The following is a 22,567-nucleotide window of genomic DNA, read 5'->3' as shown; positions in this document are numbered from 1 at the left end:
AGCCTTTCAAAGGCTTATTCCACTAATCCCGGGGATTAGTTAACTTTTTATTCATTAATCCCCGTTAACGCCAATGGAGCTTATAATGGGGATTAATGAACTTTTTAGTTTATTTTATTTTTCTTTATTCAGAAAACCACGTTAAAAATAAAATACTAATGTAAGAATCATGTACCTTCTATTTATTATTGGATAAGAACTCACTTATTGATTATTTGTATAATCAAATTAAATTAAATTTAAGCCTGATTACAAAGCTATTAATTTACACCATTTTTATCTTGTTACATCTTGGCCCAAATTTGTATGTAATCGTTTCCATCTTCTTTTAAATGATGAATGGGGAATAACGATTCAATATCCATAGTGCTTTTGGTTAATCAGGTGAGTGTTAATTTTTTTAAAGTATTGTAATCTTAAATTAAATTTAATTTGATAATAAAAATAATAAGTGAGTTCTTATTCAGTAATAAATAGAAGGTACATACCTGATTCTTACATGAGTATTTTATATTTTAACGTACTGGGGATTAATTAACTTTTTAGTTCATTAATCCCCATCGTAAACTCCATTGGCGTTAACGGGGATTAATGAATAAAAAGTTCACTAATCCCCGTTGACGGGGATTGTCAACGGGGATTAGTGGAATAAGACCTTGAAAGGCTTTGAAAGTAGCTGAAAAGATAATATTTTTTATTGGCACCAATGTTTGACACCCGTGCCAATAAATGGATTTTATATAATTGGCAGTGGGCCAACATTTGGATTGGTGTATTCAAAACGTTAAAAAATATTTTAAATGCAATTTAAACTTAATTTTGAGACAAACAAAGTATAATTTTTAATAAACTCAAATTATTTTAAATACCCTTTTATTGGCATGTGTGCCAATAAAATGGATAAACAGATTTTACGCATACCAAATGTTGGCACACCACAAATATATAAAAGTTGGCGGTTAAATTATAAAATAATGTTTTAAAAAGGCAGTTAATATATTCAATAATAAGACAAAATGATTATGTATAGGGAAAACAAAATAGATTTGCATTTTTTTAAAAGATTATGATAGCTCTTACCTTAGTAAAAAACGAATATTTCGATTGTTTTTTTCGCACAGGTCCCGGTTTGTCAAACAAATGGTTGATGCGCCGCGATGTTTGAAAAAATAAAAAACGTGTGTAGCCAGTTGAGTAATAAATGATATTACTGTACAATTTCTACTAAAAAATATAAGGTTCGGCTACAAAAAGCCTTAATTTTCTTAAAAAACTGGAGCATGCCAATAAATTGGTAGAGTGCCAATGATTGGGTGGTTTACCCTATACCTATTTCATGAGAGATGTATGCCTTATTTATTTACACTTTTTGCAATATATCAAATTTTCAATGACTTATAAATGAATAGTTCTAAACTACAAATACTAGCATTTGAAGCAATTAACAAATCTCATACACAAATAACTTTAACCAAATGCATGGGAATAACGTTTTGCTACAAACTAGTTTACATTAAACAACACATTGATTCAAATAAATAGAATATTCTCTGCACTGAGTTGAAAAACCGGCACGTCGACGTTATTAATTGCTTGTCAATTCAACAGGTAGGTGAGGAGAAATATTCCAATTCAATGACTAATATTTTTACACCAAGGTATCTTTCGACACTCATTTAATCTAGTGCTTTATCACACAAACAATAATAATAGTGTATTCATATTAAGTACATACCATATTCTTTACATCTTCCTATATACCATTATAATACAGTCACAATTTCTTTAATGTACACATCGCATCGGCTCGCGATGCGATGGCCTAGCTAGTTCATTTCCGATGTTAGGACGTCCGACAACTTTAGAAATAATTTTGAGTAAATACAAAGATGTCTAGTGGCTATAAAACTTTATGTACACTCTGGTTACAAGAATAATTGATAAAAGAAAATGATTGGACATATTTTACAAGCTGCCAAGACAGGTATTTTACATTCAGCTTTAAAACTGGGAAAAGACTATCACAAAAAATTAGGAAAAATACTGAAATAAGATTCAAGAAATTAGAGTTAAAAAGAAAACACATGCGGTTAACATTAGGTGATATTTAAAATTCATATGTAATTTATCAACTATCGCTCCATCAAAGATGTGCCGAAATAAAATTTATTAAATTAGTGGAATGTTTTTAGAAATCTCAATAAGTAGACGTTATAGCCAAAAGCTGTGGCAGCCGTGAGCGTTTGTACATCACATATTAGACCAAAGTTATACCGAGTTGTCAGTCTTAGAGAAAATTAGCCAAACATCAAGTAGATCATTCTGAAAAATATTGGATCACTATTTTAAACCTGCTGTATCTTTGTATTGCTAAGTCAATATCACATATAGCAAAAGAATCTCTCGTTGCGCTCAACCTCTCAAAGAAGCCTTTTTAAAACAAACTGTGAATTGCGAGTTACAAGAAAACACTCCTCAAATAAAACTACAGCTTTTAGAATTGACGCGATGTTCCGTTCATATTAGACATTAGTATTGCATACCATGTTGCCTTGAAAATGAGTCACAATCCTGACACCAAACTTGGTTTTGTATTGCTAGATTTAAAAACTTTATTAATCTGTGGCGTGACATAATCTGTGTAGTGATGATACAGATAATAAATAAATGTAGATTATGACGTATAGTTCCAAAATACAGAACTGTCCTATCCATGACATTGACAGTGGGGCGCCACCGTCAATACCGGATCGCTGGATCCGATTTTTGCCATGTTGGGAACCATATAGTTGAACGATGGTAGCGCCCCCCTGTCATTGAGTTTGGTGGGACAGTTCAGCGTAGGTCATCTATATTTTCACGGGCGCGACACATCACTGGCAACACTGCACTGTTCACTCGGTCCGTCGCCGCGGGGGGCCGCCTTTAGGCCGCGGGGGGCCTCCTCCGGGCCGCGGGGGGCCTCCTCCGGGCCGCGGGGGGCCTCCTCCAGGCCGCGGGGGGCCGCCCCCAGGCCGCGGGGGGCCGCCTACAGGCCGTAGGCGGGCGGGCGGGCCGCGCGTCAGTTAAACAGCTCCGCCGGAAAGTTGCTGACCTCCGCTTGCTCCAGCACCGGGCTGCCGTCGACGTTGTAGGATACGCGTATCCGCAGTCTGAGGGGTGCCTGGAAAGATTTAAGAAATAAGTTTATTACTTGAGTACTATATCCAACGATTCTGAAACGTCAAGTGGCAAAAATCGGAACCATAATCCAGTATTGATGTAACGCCCTCCTATCAATATCATAGCTGGGAATTTTCAGTGTTGGACAACTATAATATGACTTTGCCATAAGTGCCTTTAGTGCCTAATGGCGAATTTAGGCAGTCTGCAAGAGAGAACTTGGGCTTTTAATGCAAAGTATTAATAGTAAAAAAGAAATGAAACAATTTGCAATTATAAAACGTATTTGATGCTTACCCTCGTTGGATTAGCTATTTTGAGGACCTGCGTGATTTCACCGAGCGGCGACAAAACTGTACCCGATGGCGACATCATGTCCAAACGGAATGCCTGGAATGATAACAAAATTGGTTAGGCAATAGAAATAAATACACATTCTTTGAGAATTGGGTAGTTGACATTTTTAGCCAATAATTCTAACACACATTTTTTTATATATCAGGTTCAACATAAGAGTCCATTCCAGCGGGCTCTAATTAGGCAGTCTGAGACTGATACTATTGGGCTAATTGTCCCTTCTTTTCAACTGTCTGCATAGCACCCGTCGTTGACAGATTCTATAACGCTATATTCTTGGCATATTCATCGTGTTGCGGTGGTCTCCACTGTCCTGCACTGCACGACCCTCCCTAATCCAGAGGAAAATGGAGGATTCGACCTACACTCTCTACGCAGATCAGACGAGTTGAAGAGGTAATGAGGCGGTGGTTCAACTTCTCGTGCTATTGTCGAGTGGACTGCTGACAGATAGCTTCAGATTCATTTCAGCCAAATTATATCCACTTGTAGACAAATGTGGGATACCTTTTGCGCAGCAGTGGACATAATTTAACCAAGATTTCTATAACGACCGATCCTGCGCTGCCCTTTGTAGCTTCGCTCGGCTTTTACCCGTGGTCCCCCCAACATGTCCCCCTGGTGGGTCCACGGGTAATTTTTTTTACCCGTTGTCCCACCGTTCTGAACAGTGTTTGCCCACTGGCAAACACTGAACCACGACCCACTGGTCTACGGGTAATTTATTTTAACCATGGTCCCACCGCACTAAGTGGCAAACATTGCTTGTCACCTAGCCTAGGTATCTATAATATTATAAAAAATTCTATAATTAATATAGAAAATAATTATAGGTAGGTACGGCACTATATCTTTATACTATCTTCACATCACACATGTGGGTTAAAGTCACTCATATCCTACTCGGCGTTTGATATTTCATCCCAGACATAGGTGACAAGCAATGTTTGCCACTTAGTGCGGTGGGACCATGGTTAAAATAAATTACCCGTAGACCCACTGGCAAACATTGTTCAGAACGCACGGTGATTCACCCATAGGCCAAAAATCCAAAAATGTCACTGTCTAATCCCGGTCCGATGATGTCCCTAGGTTATTAACTAGTAACCAAGCTATCAAAAACTATAAATAGTAATGTAATAAGGTCAAGGTTTCATTCACTTTTGTGCATCGGAAGTGAGGGCATCTCGAGTCTATTTACCGCGAGATGTGAGTCGTCGAAAGTTAATCACTATGTTATTTAGTGTTACTGTGCCAAATCGAATGTTTAAGTGTGTTGATCATATGGAGGTTCAAGAACAAGGCTATGTACTTTTATTATCAACCATTTTTATTTTTTATAATGCTCGGTTTATTTTTATTTAATTTTTTTAGAGACCCACTTTTTTCGAAAAAAAAAAAATCCTTAACTTCTATTTCAATTAGACTTTTAACTTTTGAAATGCCTTGTAATGCCATGAATTATTATTTTTTAAATAGAAGAAACTGTCCCTAATAAGGGCATATACGTTTCATCTGCCGCTTTTTGCCTCTTTTTAAGTTATAGGGTATCAAAGTATAATTTTCGGTAGTATTAAAAATATTTTTTTTTTTAAATATTACTTTTATGTTGTTTTAGGTAAAATTTTCAAATGTTTCGTTTCAAGGATGATGATATTGACCTTTGGCACTCTATATAGGGTAGTTCAAAGGAAAAAATGATCATATTCTTAACAATTTGATCGAAACTTCGTGCCTAGCGGATAACGTTGAAAATATTGATTTAGAGACTTTAAGTGGTAAAATTAACTATGTATGTACACGAATTTAGGTTTTATAAAAGCAATTCGAACTAAATCTAAATTAATAGAAAAGCACTCTAATTGGTTGAATAATGTCGAAAATATTGATGTTGAGCTAACTGATTTTCGTTTATCTCATCACGATGACGCTAGGCGGTTTTTCTTGAACTCTGAAATTTCAACTGAAATTACTGGTATCAAGAAAAGTCTACTAGATCGGTGCTGGACCATACTTCAGTGTCTAAATTCAAGATATAACATTAAGGCTTGGTATTTCTGCTAAAGTAGGTATTTCGCGCTGTCAAAATCTGCGCGCGCAATACTTCGCCGAAGACAGCGCGCCAAAGAGCTCTCGCGGCTACACAGTATAGAAATACGCAGTTTAGAAATACGCAGTTGGTTAGGTTAGGTTGACTTCCTTCCGTTCAAGCGTCACACTCACAGCACTTTCTAATACAAATCATATCCAAGTGATACAAATTAAAACAACTTTCAAAATTTTTGGGAATATATTTTAGAATCGAATAAATATAGATATTCCGCGCCGGCTAAAAGAATTTCAAGATTACGTCACCCGACCTATCGGTAGATCCTCGGGAGCTTGAGCGATTGGAAAAACATTTTATGATCAGTTATGTTACTCGTAGTAGCGATTATTTAGAGCTTGGATAATAAATTATAGTTGTTGCAATTCACAAAGCTTTGCATGTGGTTAATTACATTAATCAGTACACGCATCAATTTAGTTCAGTCTTTTTGTTTATTAATAAATAAAAATATCATACTAAAATTGCATACATATTTGTTTGTATTGGTCTGGGTGTTTTCTTTCCATAATTTATGTATAACGTATGTACGGGGCTCTGTATCGAAAATCACTATGAGCAATAAGCATCACACACGGTTACCTGGAGTACATTACCGCAGCAAAAAGCTTGCCATCTTAAATGAACGGTATAATATCAAGGTTTCGTCAGTACAGTTGCGAACAAAGGTGTTTGTGTAGTGTAGTTGAGTTGAGAGGTCAGATTATTGAAATAATAAAACGAACATTTAAATATTTAAAAATAATTTACATTACAGATAACAATGAGAGGATGACATTGCAAGGTGGTGCCAGTCCAGTCTTAAATCCGTTGATATATGCTGCATCTGCCATGTTTTTGGCTAAAAGATTCTTCTATCTTGCAGTTTAGACTTTTATTACAGACCTCAGACAGTATTTTTGGAAAACTTTTACGCATGGTGGAGGAAGGGACGCTCTAGAGACTCAAGTCTAGAAGGAGTCACATGAACTCCAAGTTTTAAATCCGTTGACATCTGCTGCATCTTCCATCTTTTTGGCTAGAAGATTCTTCTATCTTGCAGCTTAGACCTTTAGCTACAGACCTTAGACAGTATTTTTGTGAAAATTCTTACGCAAGGTGGAGGAAGAGACGCTCTAGACACTCAAGTCTACAAGGAGTCACATGAACTCCAGTTTTAAATCCGTTGACATCTGCTGCATCTGCCATCTTTTTGGCTAGAAGATTCTTCTATCTTGCAGCTTAGACCTTTAGCTACAGACCTTAGACAGTATTTTTGTGAAAATTCTTACGCCTGGTGGAGGAAGGGACGCTCTAGAGACTCAAGTCTACAAGGAGTCATATGAACTCCAGTTTTAAATCCGTTGACATCTGCTGCATCTGCCATCTTTTTGGCTAGAAGATTCTTCTATCTTACAGCTTAGACCTTTAGCTACAGACCTTAGACAGTATTTTTTATTATTTATTTGTGTCAGTGTGCTCTTCTAAAGAGTGTAAGACGATTGTATGTAGGTACTATTAAAATGTAATTTTAACTCATTGGTTTTGTCTCATATTTGAGGAATGTACTATGTATCATGAGTAGAGTCTTCGTTTAAAAGGATGCGAACGATTTAAAAATAGGTAGACAAAATTGATAATTTTTAATCATCAAAAATTTAAGCTTTCTCCAGTAACACTGATATTATTATACTGTGACTCATCAAAGTCATCATTGTCAAAAATATTGACAAATCGCGAACTGTCACGGCCAAAAAACTGACACGCGTCCGTCCTCCGTAAGCGCCACCGCGCGACTGATTGAGATTGTCCAAGCCGTCATGGACGATTTTTTCCACATTTTTTAACATAGTAACTAAATAAGACGCAATATAAAAATTTCATCCGTTAAAAGCCCTCAAGTTATTTCTGAACTTTAGTTTAGTAAAAGATTTAGAATCTCAAATCGCTTATTTAAAAAATAAAACCATAAATAGAAAACTAATAGAGGTAACTTTGGGAATTTATTCTATCGAGTCAACTTCATCAAATCGTGTTTCCATCCGTTAATAGCCCTAGAAAATATCCTCAACTATGCCCAATAAAAATCTTAGCCTTTAATTTTACTGTTTAGTACCTCAAAAATGAAAAATGAAAACCTCATTTTCGCCATTTTCTCTGCTACCCGGCCTTAATAAGACGAAATTCGAAGAGTTCGCTTTAGAGACAGCTCGACAATTAGTTGCCAAGTATCCTTGGTATAATATACCTGCTTCCGTTCACAAAGTACTAGTCCATGGTACTAATGTTATAGATCACGCTTTATTGGCAATCGGGGAGTTGTCTGAAGAATAAACACATTAAATCATTTAGACGCAATTACACACGAAAATTGAGCCGCATCTTGACCAATAAAGATTAGGTCAACAGGCTTCTTCTTCATTCAGACCCCCTCTTATCAAGTCTACGTAAGTCAAGGTTAAAAAAAGATGCCCTATCAAAATGTGCACTGGATTTGTTATGTATTTAAAATATTATTTTTTGTGTTGAAAATTGGAATTGTTATGTAACTATTTAAAATTAATTAGATGTATTCTTGCAATTTTATTTTATACCTTTATAGTTAACTATTCATATAAATAACCATTATCACAACATTCTAACATTAAAAGTCGCAGTATTAAATGTTTTACATTTTTTTGTCTAAAACAAAATTACTATGAGACATTTTTTCACCTGAAAGTAGACATTTGTGTTGCGAAATATCATAATTATGTTGAAATTTTAATTATTTGTGTATATTCTAACATGTTTCAACGTATAAAATAAAGAAAACCACTTTATTTTGATGTTAAGTATTTATGGCCGCCTTAGTACGGAGCGTGAATCACAGTGGAACGGTGGGACAACGGGTAAAAAAAATTACCCGTGGACCCACCAGGGGGACATGTTGGGGGGACCACGGGTAAAAGCCGGCTTCGCTTAGTAGCCCTGCGTAGCTTCGGGTAATGATACGGAACCCAAAAAACCAAATTTAGCAAAGTCCTAACTGACAGGAATTGAATTGAAAATGTCCGTTACTTTGCTATAAAGTTTATTTCACTGTCTACAATGTTTGTTTATACTAAAACCACTAAATAGACACACTATAAAGTCACTGATATTTGCCGTGATAGGTAATCGCGGTATTTGGAATATATCCGAAATTATTACAATAATAAAAGATCGCGGGTGTATCGAGCGTTAAGCGCTGAGAGGAATCGAGCGTGCATTCGCCGTCGCAACTAGCTTCGCACTGATTTTGCCGATGCGCAGACGCGGCGGGCTCCCGGCGCGCGGCCGAGCGCATTCCATTGTGTACAACGGGCAACGCATACAGTCGAGGTTTGAAGTTCGGATTTTAACCGACTGCAGAAAAGTGAGCTATGTTTTCATGTGGTCACTACACAAATAAGATACTAACCCTGGGCACGGCGGCCTGGAACAGGAAGTCGGTGAGCGTGCGCGTGGAGGCGGCTCGCATGGTCAGCGTCACGCCGTCGGAGCCGCGTGCGCACGCTAACTCCACGCGAAGCCCGCCCTTGTCTAGGGCCGTTACTGTTGGCAGCGCCGCTGGAATAAAAATATCATTTGAGCATAGATTTATAAAGGACTAGCTGACCCGGCGAACTTTGTTCCGCCTTAATGACAATAAATAAGCAGACTTTTTTTTTATTTCGAACGGGATAAAAAGTATCCTATGTCCTTCTCCTGGCTCTAAACTACCTCCCTGACAATTTTCAGCTAAATCGGTTCAGCCGTTCTTGAGTTATAAGTGGAGTAACTAACACGACTTTCTTTTATATATATAAAATAAGAAATAAGATAAGATAAAGAAGCTATCGTGAGCAAAATTCTTGCTCCATTTTGGAAAGAATAAAATGATAACTAAAGTTCGTTGCAGATTTAAAACATTTGTTCTGTCATCTAACCAAACTAATAAAACATGCAGCGCTAGATCGCTTACAGTCTCTCCATGAATATCACAATCGCTCTAACTAAAGCAAGGTGTACGGATGTATTCATGCAAAACTGTGGCAGAGATGTGGGCTGGCTAGATTTGAGATAAGATGTACATTGTACACTCACTGCACACCGCTCGCAAATTCTAGGCTTGATTTCCTTTTTGGCTGACGTACGAACCCTGATCAAGCAATAAATCAAGCCCTGATCTCCGCTCTTTCTTACGTTTGGCATGTGATGGGCATAGTTTACAGCACAAAATGGCCATTGCAACTACAGGTGGCAAAGAAGATGCGCAGTTGTTTCTAGTTCCTACATGACGAATATAAATAAGACGGAAGGTACCTTGCGGCGCGGCGTCCACAGCGGGAGTACTGGCGAACAGTCCGTCCAGCAGCATGCTGGAAGGAGGCAGGTTGTTGTTGACAGTTGGCGCCGGCGCAGACAAGTCCAGCCCGCTTAGCAAGTCCAGGATATCCTGCAATAGTCACAAGTACTTTGTTTACTCTAATTCCTAATCAACCCGTCTGACTAGGAAGATCTAGAAAGACAGATTTTTATGAAAAAAAAAAAGCATTTACAAGTTTCTCGCTTTTTTCAGATGTATGAAAACTTTAATCCTAATACAATCCAGTCTGCTTGTGACCACGGTTGCAGCATTGCAAAACAACGTTGCCGAAACGTTAAGCCGTGACATAGACGCAAGATATACATGTAACCCATATAAAAATGTCGCGTTAAGTTCCGTGTTTCTCTATTTTGATTTATATCCTGTCTCCTTTTGATTCTAAGCCTGCAGTTTTCGGGTCAAATAGTGGTAACAGGCAATACTGACGTTGCTGGAGGTGTTGTTATTGGCGGGCACGGGCGCGGGCTCCACGTCGCCGTTGGTCAGCGGGTCCGAGCCGATGATCAGGTCCAGCAACGCGTCCTGCAAGTGAACAAGTGGGGGTGTGAGCTTGGTTAATATGTCAAGTGTTTTGTAAATCGAAAAATATTTCGGTCCATACCCAATGAGGGCTATCGTTTTAGCGCTCACCAGTTAGCGCCACTGTAGAGTAAGGTCCTGTCACTTGCTAGTAGCGAAGACAGCCTAGTGGCACCAACTGGTGTGCGCTAAAGTGGTAGGAGGACTATCGCATTTGCACTCATCAAGATGGCGCCACTGTAGAGTAAGGTCCTGTCAATCGCCAGGGGTGCCAACTGTTAAGTATAAAAACGATAGCCCTCATTAACTTAGTAGGGTAGAAATATTGACTGATTTCCAGAATACTCGTATGCACGACTTTCTCAATATGCATTATGGAATTTTAAGTTTAACACTTCTTCTTATTTTCTTCTTAAACCGTAAAGTTCTTGTGGATATCACAGGCTATATATCTTTTCTCATATCAAATTTCTCTTAGAATATTGAAGAGGCAGCCATGTAAGTGGGCCCCAAGTATAGTAGGCATGCATTAGTATTTGTACAGTACATTGTAAAAGGGGAAGCTCTGCTAGTGGACGTCTGATTTTGTGATTGCCTTTTTTACGTTACAAAATTATGTTGACGTATGAACGCGTTGTTCATGTACAATAGACAAACGAAATTCTCAATATTTTGATTTGGATTTCAACCTGTGCACTCTAATTTTCAAAGTCTATTACAGCTTGTCGGGCTTGGCGGCAGCCTCGGAGCAGTGACAAATAACACTTCGAATATCCACAATGGATCTGAACTTTACACCTTTGTTTGAGCATGTGGAGAACATGCGGAGTCCATGAAACACCTGCTGTGCGAATGCGACGCGCTAGCTAGAACTAGAATGGGTCTCCTGGGGTCGACTTATCCGACACCAGAAGATTAAAGGTCCTTCTCATCCAAGCACTTGATTCACTATAGTGACTATATGGATAGGATCTTTGCGGATGAGGGGAGATAAAGGTATAGGGAAGCACAGTTTAGGTCACAAGTAGAGTAGATGGAGATGCAGTCAGTGTCTGGAATCCTCTGTATGACAAATACACCAGTAAACTAGAATTATTACAAAAAATTCTTGCGATTTGTACATTACAAATATGCCAGGAAAAGACTACCATATAAGGAATTACTAACCGAATATAATTTACTAGACTTAAAATTGAGACATGTACAATTGGAAACAATGCTACTATACGACATATGTCACAACAGGTACGACTGTATCGAGTTGACTAATGAAGTGTATTATAGAGTACCTACAAAAGCCAATATGAGATCTACACGTTGTAATGAGTTGTTCTCAACTACAGCTTGTCGGACTAATGCCGGACTGCGATGTCCCATAAACAGAATGTCATTAACGCACAACAAACTTTTCAATGACTTGGACATTTTTGCCTCTACCATTGGTAAATATAAGAAACTTGTCACAGACACCCTAATTGCCGAATTAGACAAATAAACTTGACTAGCTTGTATGTATCATCATCACTAACTTTTGAGTTGTATAAATTAAATGGTATTAGAACGAGTAGAACTAGAGTATGCGCCGGATGCCTAGACAGGCTCCGCCCCATTAAACATTTGTAATCTTAAATTGTGACCAGCGTTGTTGGATTCATGATAAGCACTATCCATAAAACTAGCTTTTAAGAATACATATTGTGAATCTGTTTGTGGTCCAAATTAATAAATAAAAAAATATAAAAAGATCCCAATGGGTCGACGTGCACTGCGCCCATGCGCGGCCCTAAATAAGAAAAAATAAGATAAGATACACCTTTGTTTGGTTTAGAACTTTGTACCTCAATCATGAGGTTAAAAATAAAGTGAAGAATAATCGTGTCACCTGCTCGGGCTTGTGGTGGTCGGGGCTGGCGGCGGGCTCGGGCTCGGCGTCGGCGTCGCGGCGCTCGGGCGGCGCCTCCAGCGCCGGCATGCGCTCCAAAAGAGCAGGCCGTAGGTGCGCGTATTGTCTGCAACACAACAAAATATTTATTCAAATTTAAATGATACACAACATTACTAAAGCCCGGTCCGTGAGCACGTAGAATTTTATCCAATGATCCCTAGCTACCCATCCTTATCGCTCGCGCGTAATTATATTGCTGTCGCGACTGTTCGACTGGCACCCGCAGTGAGTGTGCGAGCGCGATAGCAACATAATTACGCGCGAGCGATAAGGATGAGTAGCTTGGGGTCATTGGACAAAATTCTACGTGCTCACGGACCAGACTATACAGATTAATTGTTTTTTCTTTCAATATTCCACTTACGCACATCCCGATAACAGCTTGTCCTCAACAAAAACAGAGAGAACAGTAGGTCTATCTCTATAATAATAATTGGGTAGGGCAATTTGACTGATGATGTCAACTAACCCCCTTATTTCAATAAAACTTACACGCTCATTGAACACTTGTTTAAAGTGACGTGTAGCATAAAAGTGTATTTTTTAATTACTGTCCAACGCGTGTGTTACTTTAATTAGTAAGAGGTTAAGCCAGAAATTAATTAACATGCTCTTTATAAGCAACTAGCTTTCCGCCCGCGGCTTCGCCCGCGTGGAATTTTGTCTGTCACAGAAAAACTTTATCGCGCGCGTCCCTGTTTCAAAAACCGGGATAAAAACTATCCTATGTTCTTTCCCGGGACTCAAACTATCTCTATGCCAAATTTCATCAAAATCGGTTGCGAGTTTTAAGCGGGAAAGCGTAACAGACAGACAGACAGACAGACAGACAGAGTTACTTTCGCATTTATAATATTAGTTGGGATTTTCTCATCTCTACAATAAAGTTTTTCTTTATAGTAGGGAAATTACAGGTTTCTCATACCTACATAATGTAAGGCCTCCATTTTCCCACTTCAAGTCAAACTTTCGCGACAAAAAGATCCACCAACCTATTTCTAAACCAAAATTGATCAAAAATAGTTGGCCAAGTACCTGTATAACTGCGAGAGCTCCACTCCTCGTTGCTGCAACTCGACGTGGATGTGAGATCCGAATGTGTCAATGATCACTCGTATTTTGCTGAAAATTAAATGAATGATTTAAATTAAATGCCATACAAAGATTTCATTAAAACTACAATTAAATTCGTACACGAACTTCGATTTCCACTGGTTAGTACCATTCGTCATCTGGTCAGGTCCCGATTCTTGGATGGGTTAAGTGCGGTTTTGTTCCCCAGTCGATGAAGCACCTGATGTCGTGCCCTGAGTGCCCAAGCAACTACACTCAGGAGGATTTGATGAGTGCTACTGACTACGCCACTCTTGTGGCGGAGTTTTGGGCTGAAACTGTGTAGGTTTGTTGTCGACACGAAAAGAAGAAGAAGTACCATTCGTTGCGTTTGAGGGATGTTCAATCGATATTTAATTTTTCGATTCTGTGAATGCACAAACTGTGTTTGGATAACTTATAGATCTGGGACGTGGTCGCTTACTATGGGCCTCGAAGGCTCAAGGTCACCCAAAGGGTGATGGTCCGTGCTATGTTCGGAGTTTCCCTACCTGATCGAATCACAAATGAGAAGAACCAAAGTGACTGACACAGCCCGCAGAATCGCTAAAATCAAGTGGCATTGGGCGGAGCACATAGCTCGCAGAGCTGATGGCCGCTGGGGCAGAAAAGTTTTCGAGTGGCAACCACGAGCCGGAAGATTTAGTGTGGGCAGGCCCCCCACTAGGTGGACCGACGATCTGGTGAAGGTCGCAGGATGTGACTGGATGCGGGCGTCGCAGGACCGGTCTTTGTGGAAATCCTTGGGGGAGGCCTTTGTCCAGCAGTGGACGTCATCCGGTTAAAACGCACAAACTGTGTTAGTAAAAAAAATAGGATTTAAATTTTTTTAAGAATGTGAACTTTTTCTTTTTTCATAGCATGAGAATCGTCTCCCGGAGCAGCTGCTAGTCCACGTCATGACGCATTCCTCTGGTGGTGATGGACAACTGGGTGCACAAGAGAAGCTTCTGGTACACGTCGATGACGCACTCTGCGGCCGCATCAAGTGTCGATGACGCACTCCTCTGCGGCCGCGTCAAGTGTCTGCAACGTCACTCACTCTTGGCTGGGCTGCGTGGTGAACCTGGTGGACAGCTTGGCGAGCGACAGCAGCAGGTACTCCTTGGTGGTGATGGACAGCTGCGTGCACCAGAGAAGCTTCTGGTCCACGTCATGACGCACTCCTCTGCGGCCGCGTCAAGTGTCTGCAACGTCACTCACTCTTGGCTGGGCTGCGTGGTGAACCTGGTGGACAGCTTGGCGAGCGACAGCAGCAGGTATTCCTTGGTGGTGATGGACAGCTGCGTGCACCAGAGAAGCTTCTGGTGCACGTCATGACGCACTCCTCTGCGGGCGCGTCAAGTGTCTGCAACGTCACTCACTCTTGGCTGGGCTGCGTGGTGAACCTGGTGGACAGCTTGGCGAGCGACAGCAGCAGGTACTCCTTGGTGGTGATGGACAGCTGCGTGCACCAGAGAAGCTCCTGGTCCACGTCATGACGCACTCTGCGGCCGCATCATGTGTCTGCAACGTCACTCACTCTTGGCTCGGCTGCGTGGTGAACCTGGTGGACAGCTTGGCGAGAGACAGCAGCAGGTACTCCTTGGTGGTGATGGACAGCTGCGTGCACCAGAGAAGCTTCTGGTACACGTCATGACGCACTCCTCTGCGGGCGCATCAAGTGTCGATGACGCACTCCTCTGCGGCCGCGTCAAGTGTCTGCAACGTCACTCACTCTTGGCTCGGCTGCGTGGTGAACCTGGTGGACAGCTGCGTGCACCAGAGAAGCTTCTGGTCCACGTCATGACGCACTCCTCTGCGGCCGCGTCAAGTGTCTGCAACGTCACTCACTCTTGGCTGGGCTGCGTGGTGAACCTGGTGGACAGCTTGGCGAGCGACAGCAGCAGGTACTCCTTGGTGGTGATGGACAGCTGCGTGCACCAGAGAAGCTCCTGGTCCACGTCATGACGCACTCTGCGGCCGCATCATGTGTCTGCAACGTCACTCACTCTTGGCTCGGCTGCGTGGTGAACCTGGTGGACAGCTTGGCGAGAGACAGCAGCAGGTACTCCTTGGTGGTGATGGACAGCTGCGTGCACCAGAGAAGCTTCTGGTACACGTCATGACGCACTCCTCTGCGGGCGCATCAAGTGTCGATGACGCACTCCTCTGCGGCCGCGTCAAGTGTCTGCAACGTCACTCACTCTTGGCTCGGCTGCGTGGTGAACCTGGTGGACAGCTGCGTGCACCAGAGAAGCTTCTGGTCCACGTCATGACGCACTCCTCTGCGGCCGCGTCAAGTGTCTGCAACGTCACTCACTCTTGGCTGGGCTGCGTGGTGAACCTGGTGGACAGCTTGGCGAGAGACAGCAGCAGGTACTCCTTGGTGGTGATGGACAGCTGCGTGCACCAGAGAAGCTTCTGGTCCACGTCATGACGCACTCCTCTGCGGGCGCGTCAAGTGTCTGCAACGTCACTCACTCTTGGCTGGGCTGCGTGGTGAACCTGGTGGACAGCTTGGCGAGCGACAACAGCAGGTATTCCTTGGTGGTGATGGACAGCTGCGTGCACCAGAGAAGCTTCTGGTCCACGTCATGACGCACTCCTCTGCGGCCGCGTCAAGTGTCTGCAACGTCACTCACTCTTGGCTGAGCTGCGTGGTGAACCTGGTGGACAGCTTGGTGAGCGACAGCAGCAGGTACTCCTTGGTGGTGATGGACAGCTGCGTGCACCAGAGAAGCTTCTGGTCCACGTCATGACGCACTCCTCTGCGGGCGCGTCAAGTGTCTGCAACGTCACTCACTCTTGGCTGGGCTGCGTGGTGAACCTGGTGGACAGCTTGGCGAGCGACAACAGCAGGTATTCCTTGGTGGTGATGGACAGCTGCGTGCACCAGAGAAGCTTCTGGTACACGTCGATGACGTATTCCTCGGACGGCCGCGTGAAGTCGTCTGAAACGTCGTCTGATTAAAAAAAACTTCTTTCGTGTAATGCCAGCAGTAGGTCTAGGATTCGCTTTTACGAGTATCGTGCTAATTTATCGATGTTACGCGATAAGCCCATACATTTGTCATCTAAAATCATCGATAAGATTTTATCACGAGCCGTATTCTAGCCCGGCTTGATTGGCAGTGTGAATGAATGTAATGATGCTAAAAGGAAGAAATAAAATAAAATTTATCAACTTACCAACACCATCTTCATCGACCATTGAAATAGCATTACTCGCTTCTGATACTAATAAATCTCCGTACTCGCCGATCGTCCACGCTGCGACCTAAAAAAATATTTTAAAATAAGTTATAAGTCTCTTATCAAACACTCATGCATCTTCTCCAGTCTTTAGTGTCATTTCATTCTTGCTCCACAGTTTAAAGTCCTGTCAAGAAATTACGCCACTCTATTTCAACGTTTCGACAAGGATTTCTGTCATTCTTAATTTGACGCCATAAGTCGCAGCACATTGGCCCCAAATCATAGTTATTTTTTCTCAATAAACTACCATAATATAAGCATTTATAATTCCTAATGTATAGGCCGTCCACTAGGTGAACCGACGATCTGTTGAAGGGCGCAGAAAGGACCTGGATACGGGCAGCGCAGAAGCGGTGTTTGTGGAAATCCTTTGAGGAAACCTTTGTCCAGAAGTGGTCGTCATTTGGCTGAAGCGACGTGCTATCGGTCAGTTTTAGCTAGCCACTTCCGGTCATGTCGTCTCGTTCTATCGCAAAGAATCACCATTTGATGAGAGCGAGAGAAAAAACAGAAATAGAACAAATACATAGGTAAAGCATAATTTTCACTGACCTGCACCAAAGGCTGCTTCTCCGTAGCGTCTCCGGAGACGGCTGAGCGCTCGAGGGAAGTCCAGAGACGCATGGCGGCGTAGGCCTGACGCTCCGCTGGCGACGACGAAATGATCTGGATTGTACTGGAGACAGTATCGTCGCGGAGGTAGTTTCCCGCCTGCGGAATGATATTTAAACTTGTATTGTTTGTTGGGATTTTTGGAAACTTTTCAATGGAAAGAGAAGATATCTTCTGATAAAGCCTGGTCCGTGAGCACGTAGAATTTTGTCCAATGACCCCAAGCTACCCATCCTTATCGCTCGCGCGTAATTATGTTGCTGTCGCGCTCGCACACTCACTGCGGGCGCCCGTCGCACAGTCGCGACAGCAAACAGCTTGGGGTCATTGGACAAAATTCTACGTGCTCACGGACCGGGCTTTAACTGATATCAAGTTTTTCACCTTTTTTACGTGGTGGTTTAATGGTCCTCAGCCAGTTAAGAGTCAAGATATGGTCATGGAACGATTTGAAGTGACGGTGCAGTCACCGCTCTAGTAACGACACTGTTGGAGATTACTCCTAAAACTCTTGAGTGGAGACTGCGACTCAGTAAGCGTAATGTAGAACGTCCTCCAGCAAGGTAAAATGACGATGAATGATGCAAAAGCAGAATGCGACAAGACGAAGACAGGATAAAACGGCGGACATTGGGGTAGGCCTATGTCCAATAGTGTGAAGGCTGATGATGATGATGAGCCTCCAGGAACAGAAGCAGCTCCTGCATCAGGCAGGGTACTCACCTGTCATGTAGCACGTAACGTAGCATGTAACGTAACCAACCTTCAAGTGAGTACGGCTCGTCCACGGTCATCGCGTATCTGGCTGCGAGCTCCTGAATCCTACTGCGAGCCGCCTTTGTGCTCGCAGTGATACCGCCACTTGGCGGGTCGCTGCGATCTCCCTGCGAACCACGCGCGAGCAGCGGGCTCGTGCCTATGTACTCACTTGATACAGTATCTGACACATTACATGCTACACGGCTAGATGAGTACCCTGCTTCACGCTGCGGCTGCCTGCCGCCTTGAACTCGGGCTCCGAGCGCTCCAGGAACAGAAGCGGCTCCTGCTTCACGCTGCGGCCGCCTGCTGTGCTGTGAGCCACGCACCTTGAGGAACACCTTGCACAGCGCGTCCAGGTGCCACTTGTTGCTGGGCGCGTGGCGCTCGGCGGCCAGCACCATGGCGCTGGAGCAGTGCGCCTTGAACTCGGGCTCCGAGCGCTCCAGGAACAGAAGCAGTTCCTTCATCATGCTGCGGATGTTCTGGCCGTTGATCAGCGCGAAGGATAGCTCCATCGCGCGTCTTCGGATAGATACGTCGGGATCCTGGAGAAAAGAAAGTAGTAGGACGATGTGCTTTATTTTATCGAGAATGAAAATCTCAATGGAACCTGTCTAGAAATGACGACTGATATTAATTTGCGCTATGGTAAGATCTTGTCATTCGCTAGTGGCGCCAACTGGTAAATAAAGCCCTGTCACTTGCTAGTGGTTGTCCAAGAAGGTGGACCGACGATCTCATAAAGGTAGGCGCTAGAAGCAGGCCGCTGCCAGCCGGTCATCATGGAAGTCATTGGGGGAGGCCTATCAGCAGTGAACGTTCTGTAGCTGAAATGATGATGATGACCGCTATTGGCGCCAACTGGTGAACGAAAACACGGTAGTCATCACCTTAAGTTTATTTTTATTTGTATAGAGAACAATAGTCTAGACAAACCTCAAGAGGATTTAAGACAATAATTAAATCAAAGATGTAATGGCTAAATAATGTAATAATAGATAAATAATAATGAAGTAGTTTTCAGAGTTGGTTTCCATTTAGACAAGGGAGCTTACATGGCCAAATAGTCAAAATTACCTTCAAACACTCTAATATCGTCGTCCGATGCCTCTGCACAGCTGACGTATCCACATGCACTGTCCTCAGCAGAGTATTCAGGGCGACGTATCTGATATTCTTGTCATTATTTAGCAGGAATCTTCCCAGGATATTGACAGCGAGCACTCTAAGACTGCTCTCGGATTTGATGTCCATTATAGACAGGACTGTCTCGTAGAGGATGGTGTTGCCAACGTTTTTGGTGGTCTCCGTATTGGTGGCAACTTGGGCGAGGATGTCGTTCATAGCCTCGGACGCTTCGGCGTCGTTTTTGCCCAGTATCCGGAGGAGGCGCAGGATTTTCACCTGTTGGGAAAAGAAAACATATTGGTGTTAACTCCCGGAGAAAGACACAGTATGCCTTCAATCTAATTGATAAGTGTCACCATTTAAAAAACCATTATTGGATGGAAAATTTTCAAAAATAATTTAGTTAAGTAAGGATTTTTAATGTTCGAATCGCACGCAATCGTGACAATATCATCACGGGGGAAATGTTAACGATCTATAGAATCTATACATTTTTCGATTCTGAATTATTTACTCATCCAACTGTGAAAATAGCTCGATCCATTTATTATTTTATCAATACGACGTGACATAGCAGTCTTGTCATCAGCATAAATCATATCGAGGCTGCTATAAATGTCGGGGTTAAAGGTGCCTACATATTTGATAGATTTGTGAATACTGATTGCAATATGTTTGAGTTATGATATGAGGAAACTTTTTTATAAATAGAGTTGCTGATTAGATACGGATTATTATTTACATATACTTCTTTTTTTTATGTGTTTTTCGCGAAGATATGGAATAGAGACTGCAGTGAGAACATAATAATAAGTAACTGATGTTGATCGTTAACATAATATTCGGTCGAGCGTCAACCACGATCGATCAAAGAGTGTAGTCACCTTTAGGTCTAACTACCTGTAGGAAGGGATCCGACACTCCGCTGACGTCATGCTCGGGCGAATACCCCGCCAAAATCAGGTTCTTCAATATCCTCACCAAGTTCGGGACAATCTACAAGCAAAAATAACAGTTATAGCCACCACACCAAAGTACAAATTCACACAAATCTGCACCGGATGCACGCACACAGAAAAAATAAAATTGCAAAGCGAAATAAAATAATAGCAGGGTTCGAAAATATCCGATATTTATTATAAATATCAAAATATCGGATATTTATGATATATATCCGATATATATCAACTTTGATATATATCAATTTTGTATGAAAGCCATATTATTATTTTATTGTATTATTCATGAATACTATTGCATATGTGCTACATAAACATGTTTTTAATGTTTTTAAACCTTAAAATCAGACAAATAAAGCAAAAACATAAAATATTCTTTTAAATACGGCAAAATCAACTAAAAAAATAAAAATCTTATGTCAAAAAGTACAAATACAGTAACAAATTTTAAAAGTTGATATATATCATCAAAACCGGCTTGATATATATCGGATATATATCCGATATATATCTTGATATATATCCCTTGATATATATCCTCGAACCCTGAATAATAGTATCATACTTTTACGTATTACACTTCAGGCATATGCGTTCCCAAAATACTGTCTAAATACTCTCAATATGAATAGAATTTTGATGAATTTATACAAAAATAAAAGGCATTACCATACAGGGATACAACAGCGATAACATATGGGATATAAACAGTCGAAATAATAGAAACAAAAAAGAATCGCTTATAAAACTAAAACGTAACACCCCATTGCATGATTATTAGTCACATATTAAAAATTCAAGTGCTAACTCAACCTCGTGATTTTTTCAAACAGAAGTTAGTAAGTGTGGAAGAGTCGAGATGTTTTCGGAAAGTTCTATCTACCTATGAGTATTATGTTGTAATGTACAGTGCATTATTCACACTAGTATTATGTACTATGTCTACTCATAGATGACACTTTATCGATCTTCCCAGCCAATGTGTTATCGAAGGCCTTATAGGGTTTAATGGTATGTCAAATAAGTGACGCACTATCTGATACGACTTACTGTAGATTTATTTAGTTAAATACGATGTACACTCACCGTCAATAAATTTCGGGTCGCTATTTTCTTTATAAAAACACTAGCTTTCCGCCCGCGGCTTCGCCCGCGTGGAATTTTGTCTGTCACAGAAAAACTTTATCGCGCGCGTCCCTGTTTCAAAAACCGGGATAAAAACTATCCTATGTTCTTTCCCGGGACTCAAACTATCTCTATGCCAAATTTCATCAAAATCGGTTGCGGGGTTTAAGCGGGAAAGCGTAACAGACAGACAGACAGACAGACAGACAGAGTTACTTTCGCATTTATAATATTAGTTGGGATTTTAGATTGCCAGCCAGATAAATAAAAACAAAAGTTCTCATTCAATGAGTCCGTGATGTTGCGGTTTGCTTTATTCCATTCAACAAGGCTTGGCGGGGAGCTATTATGTTTTATACTTCGATAACAAAAAGGTTAAAATGTTACCATTAAGTTGGAAAAAGCTATGGTTAAGTCAGATACATCATTTTTCTTTTTGTAAACATTGTATAAATTCCTTTTATAGACTCAAATTCATTGCTCGCGAGTGTATTTTTTATTTTTAACATTGTGAGTCACTTTTTGATACACCATTAGACAGAAGTAGTAGTCTATACGGCTTTCGATAGAAACCCCTGGAAATCGATACATACACCATAATAACCAACACAATACATTACATTCATGCTCGCTGTCATTCTGTTGACATTGTACGAGTGATTTTATCGTGTGAGCTGTATCCGCAGCTATTGTTTTCGATATGTATCGATGAATCAAACGATTACGTTGCGAATAGAGAACTAATAATAAATCATACGCTTATGTGTATATTTTTTCTAACTCAAGAAAATCTACTCTTATTATTAAGGCGATAAGAAATGCAACTTTACACAAAACATGTCATTCTAGCTAAAGTTTTTATCGTAAAGTATCAAAAACGTTCGGTCGTACTATTCGTACAATGTCATCAGATGATAACGTATCAAAGTGCATGGATCAGCGTTTGTGGTTACCTCGCGCTGTCCGCTCTCCTACGGGACAACACAAACAAACGATTAGTGACTTAAATCGCTGTATTTATATTTTTACATGTTAAATCAAACCTCGATTAATATTTACAGAACGGTAAAACTAATGATGATTTCATTATAATAGTTAATACTTATTTGTCAATTAAGCGGTCACACAGACAGTTATAATAACTGTATAAGTTATAAATTATATAATTTCTA

General features: G+C 41.2%; 1 protein-coding gene across 1 annotated transcript in view; it reads right to left on the bottom strand.

Annotated features, from left to right (window-relative positions):
- Window positions 1-1,834: 1,834 nt before the first annotated feature.
- The window catches only part of LOC135071684 (AP-1 complex subunit gamma-1), a 38,622-nt gene continuing 17,889 nt past the window's right edge, over window positions 1,835-22,567 (bottom strand). Inside the window, exons 7-19 of the mRNA XM_063965462.1 lie at window positions 20,212-20,307; window positions 19,261-19,587; window positions 18,510-18,728; window positions 17,362-17,520; window positions 16,744-16,831; window positions 16,358-16,505; window positions 13,495-13,581; window positions 12,397-12,523; window positions 10,422-10,517; window positions 9,932-10,064; window positions 9,048-9,196; window positions 3,460-3,552; window positions 1,835-3,163 (exon numbers count right to left, since the gene is read on the bottom strand). Of these exons, the coding sequence (XP_063821532.1) occupies window positions 3,062-3,163; window positions 3,460-3,552; window positions 9,048-9,196; window positions 9,932-10,064; window positions 10,422-10,517; window positions 12,397-12,523; window positions 13,495-13,581; window positions 16,358-16,505; window positions 16,744-16,831; window positions 17,362-17,520; window positions 18,510-18,728; window positions 19,261-19,587; window positions 20,212-20,307 (1,824 nt within the window). The 3' untranslated portion in view covers window positions 1,835-3,061. The remainder of the gene's footprint in view (window positions 3,164-3,459; window positions 3,553-9,047; window positions 9,197-9,931; window positions 10,065-10,421; window positions 10,518-12,396; window positions 12,524-13,494; window positions 13,582-16,357; window positions 16,506-16,743; window positions 16,832-17,361; window positions 17,521-18,509; window positions 18,729-19,260; window positions 19,588-20,211; window positions 20,308-22,567) is intronic.

Source organism: Ostrinia nubilalis, chromosome 5 (assembly GCF_963855985.1).
Source record: "Ostrinia nubilalis chromosome 5, ilOstNubi1.1, whole genome shotgun sequence".
Classification (NCBI taxonomy): domain Eukaryota; kingdom Metazoa; phylum Arthropoda; class Insecta; order Lepidoptera; family Crambidae; genus Ostrinia; species Ostrinia nubilalis.
This window is presented reverse-complemented; position numbering and strand designations above follow the sequence as displayed.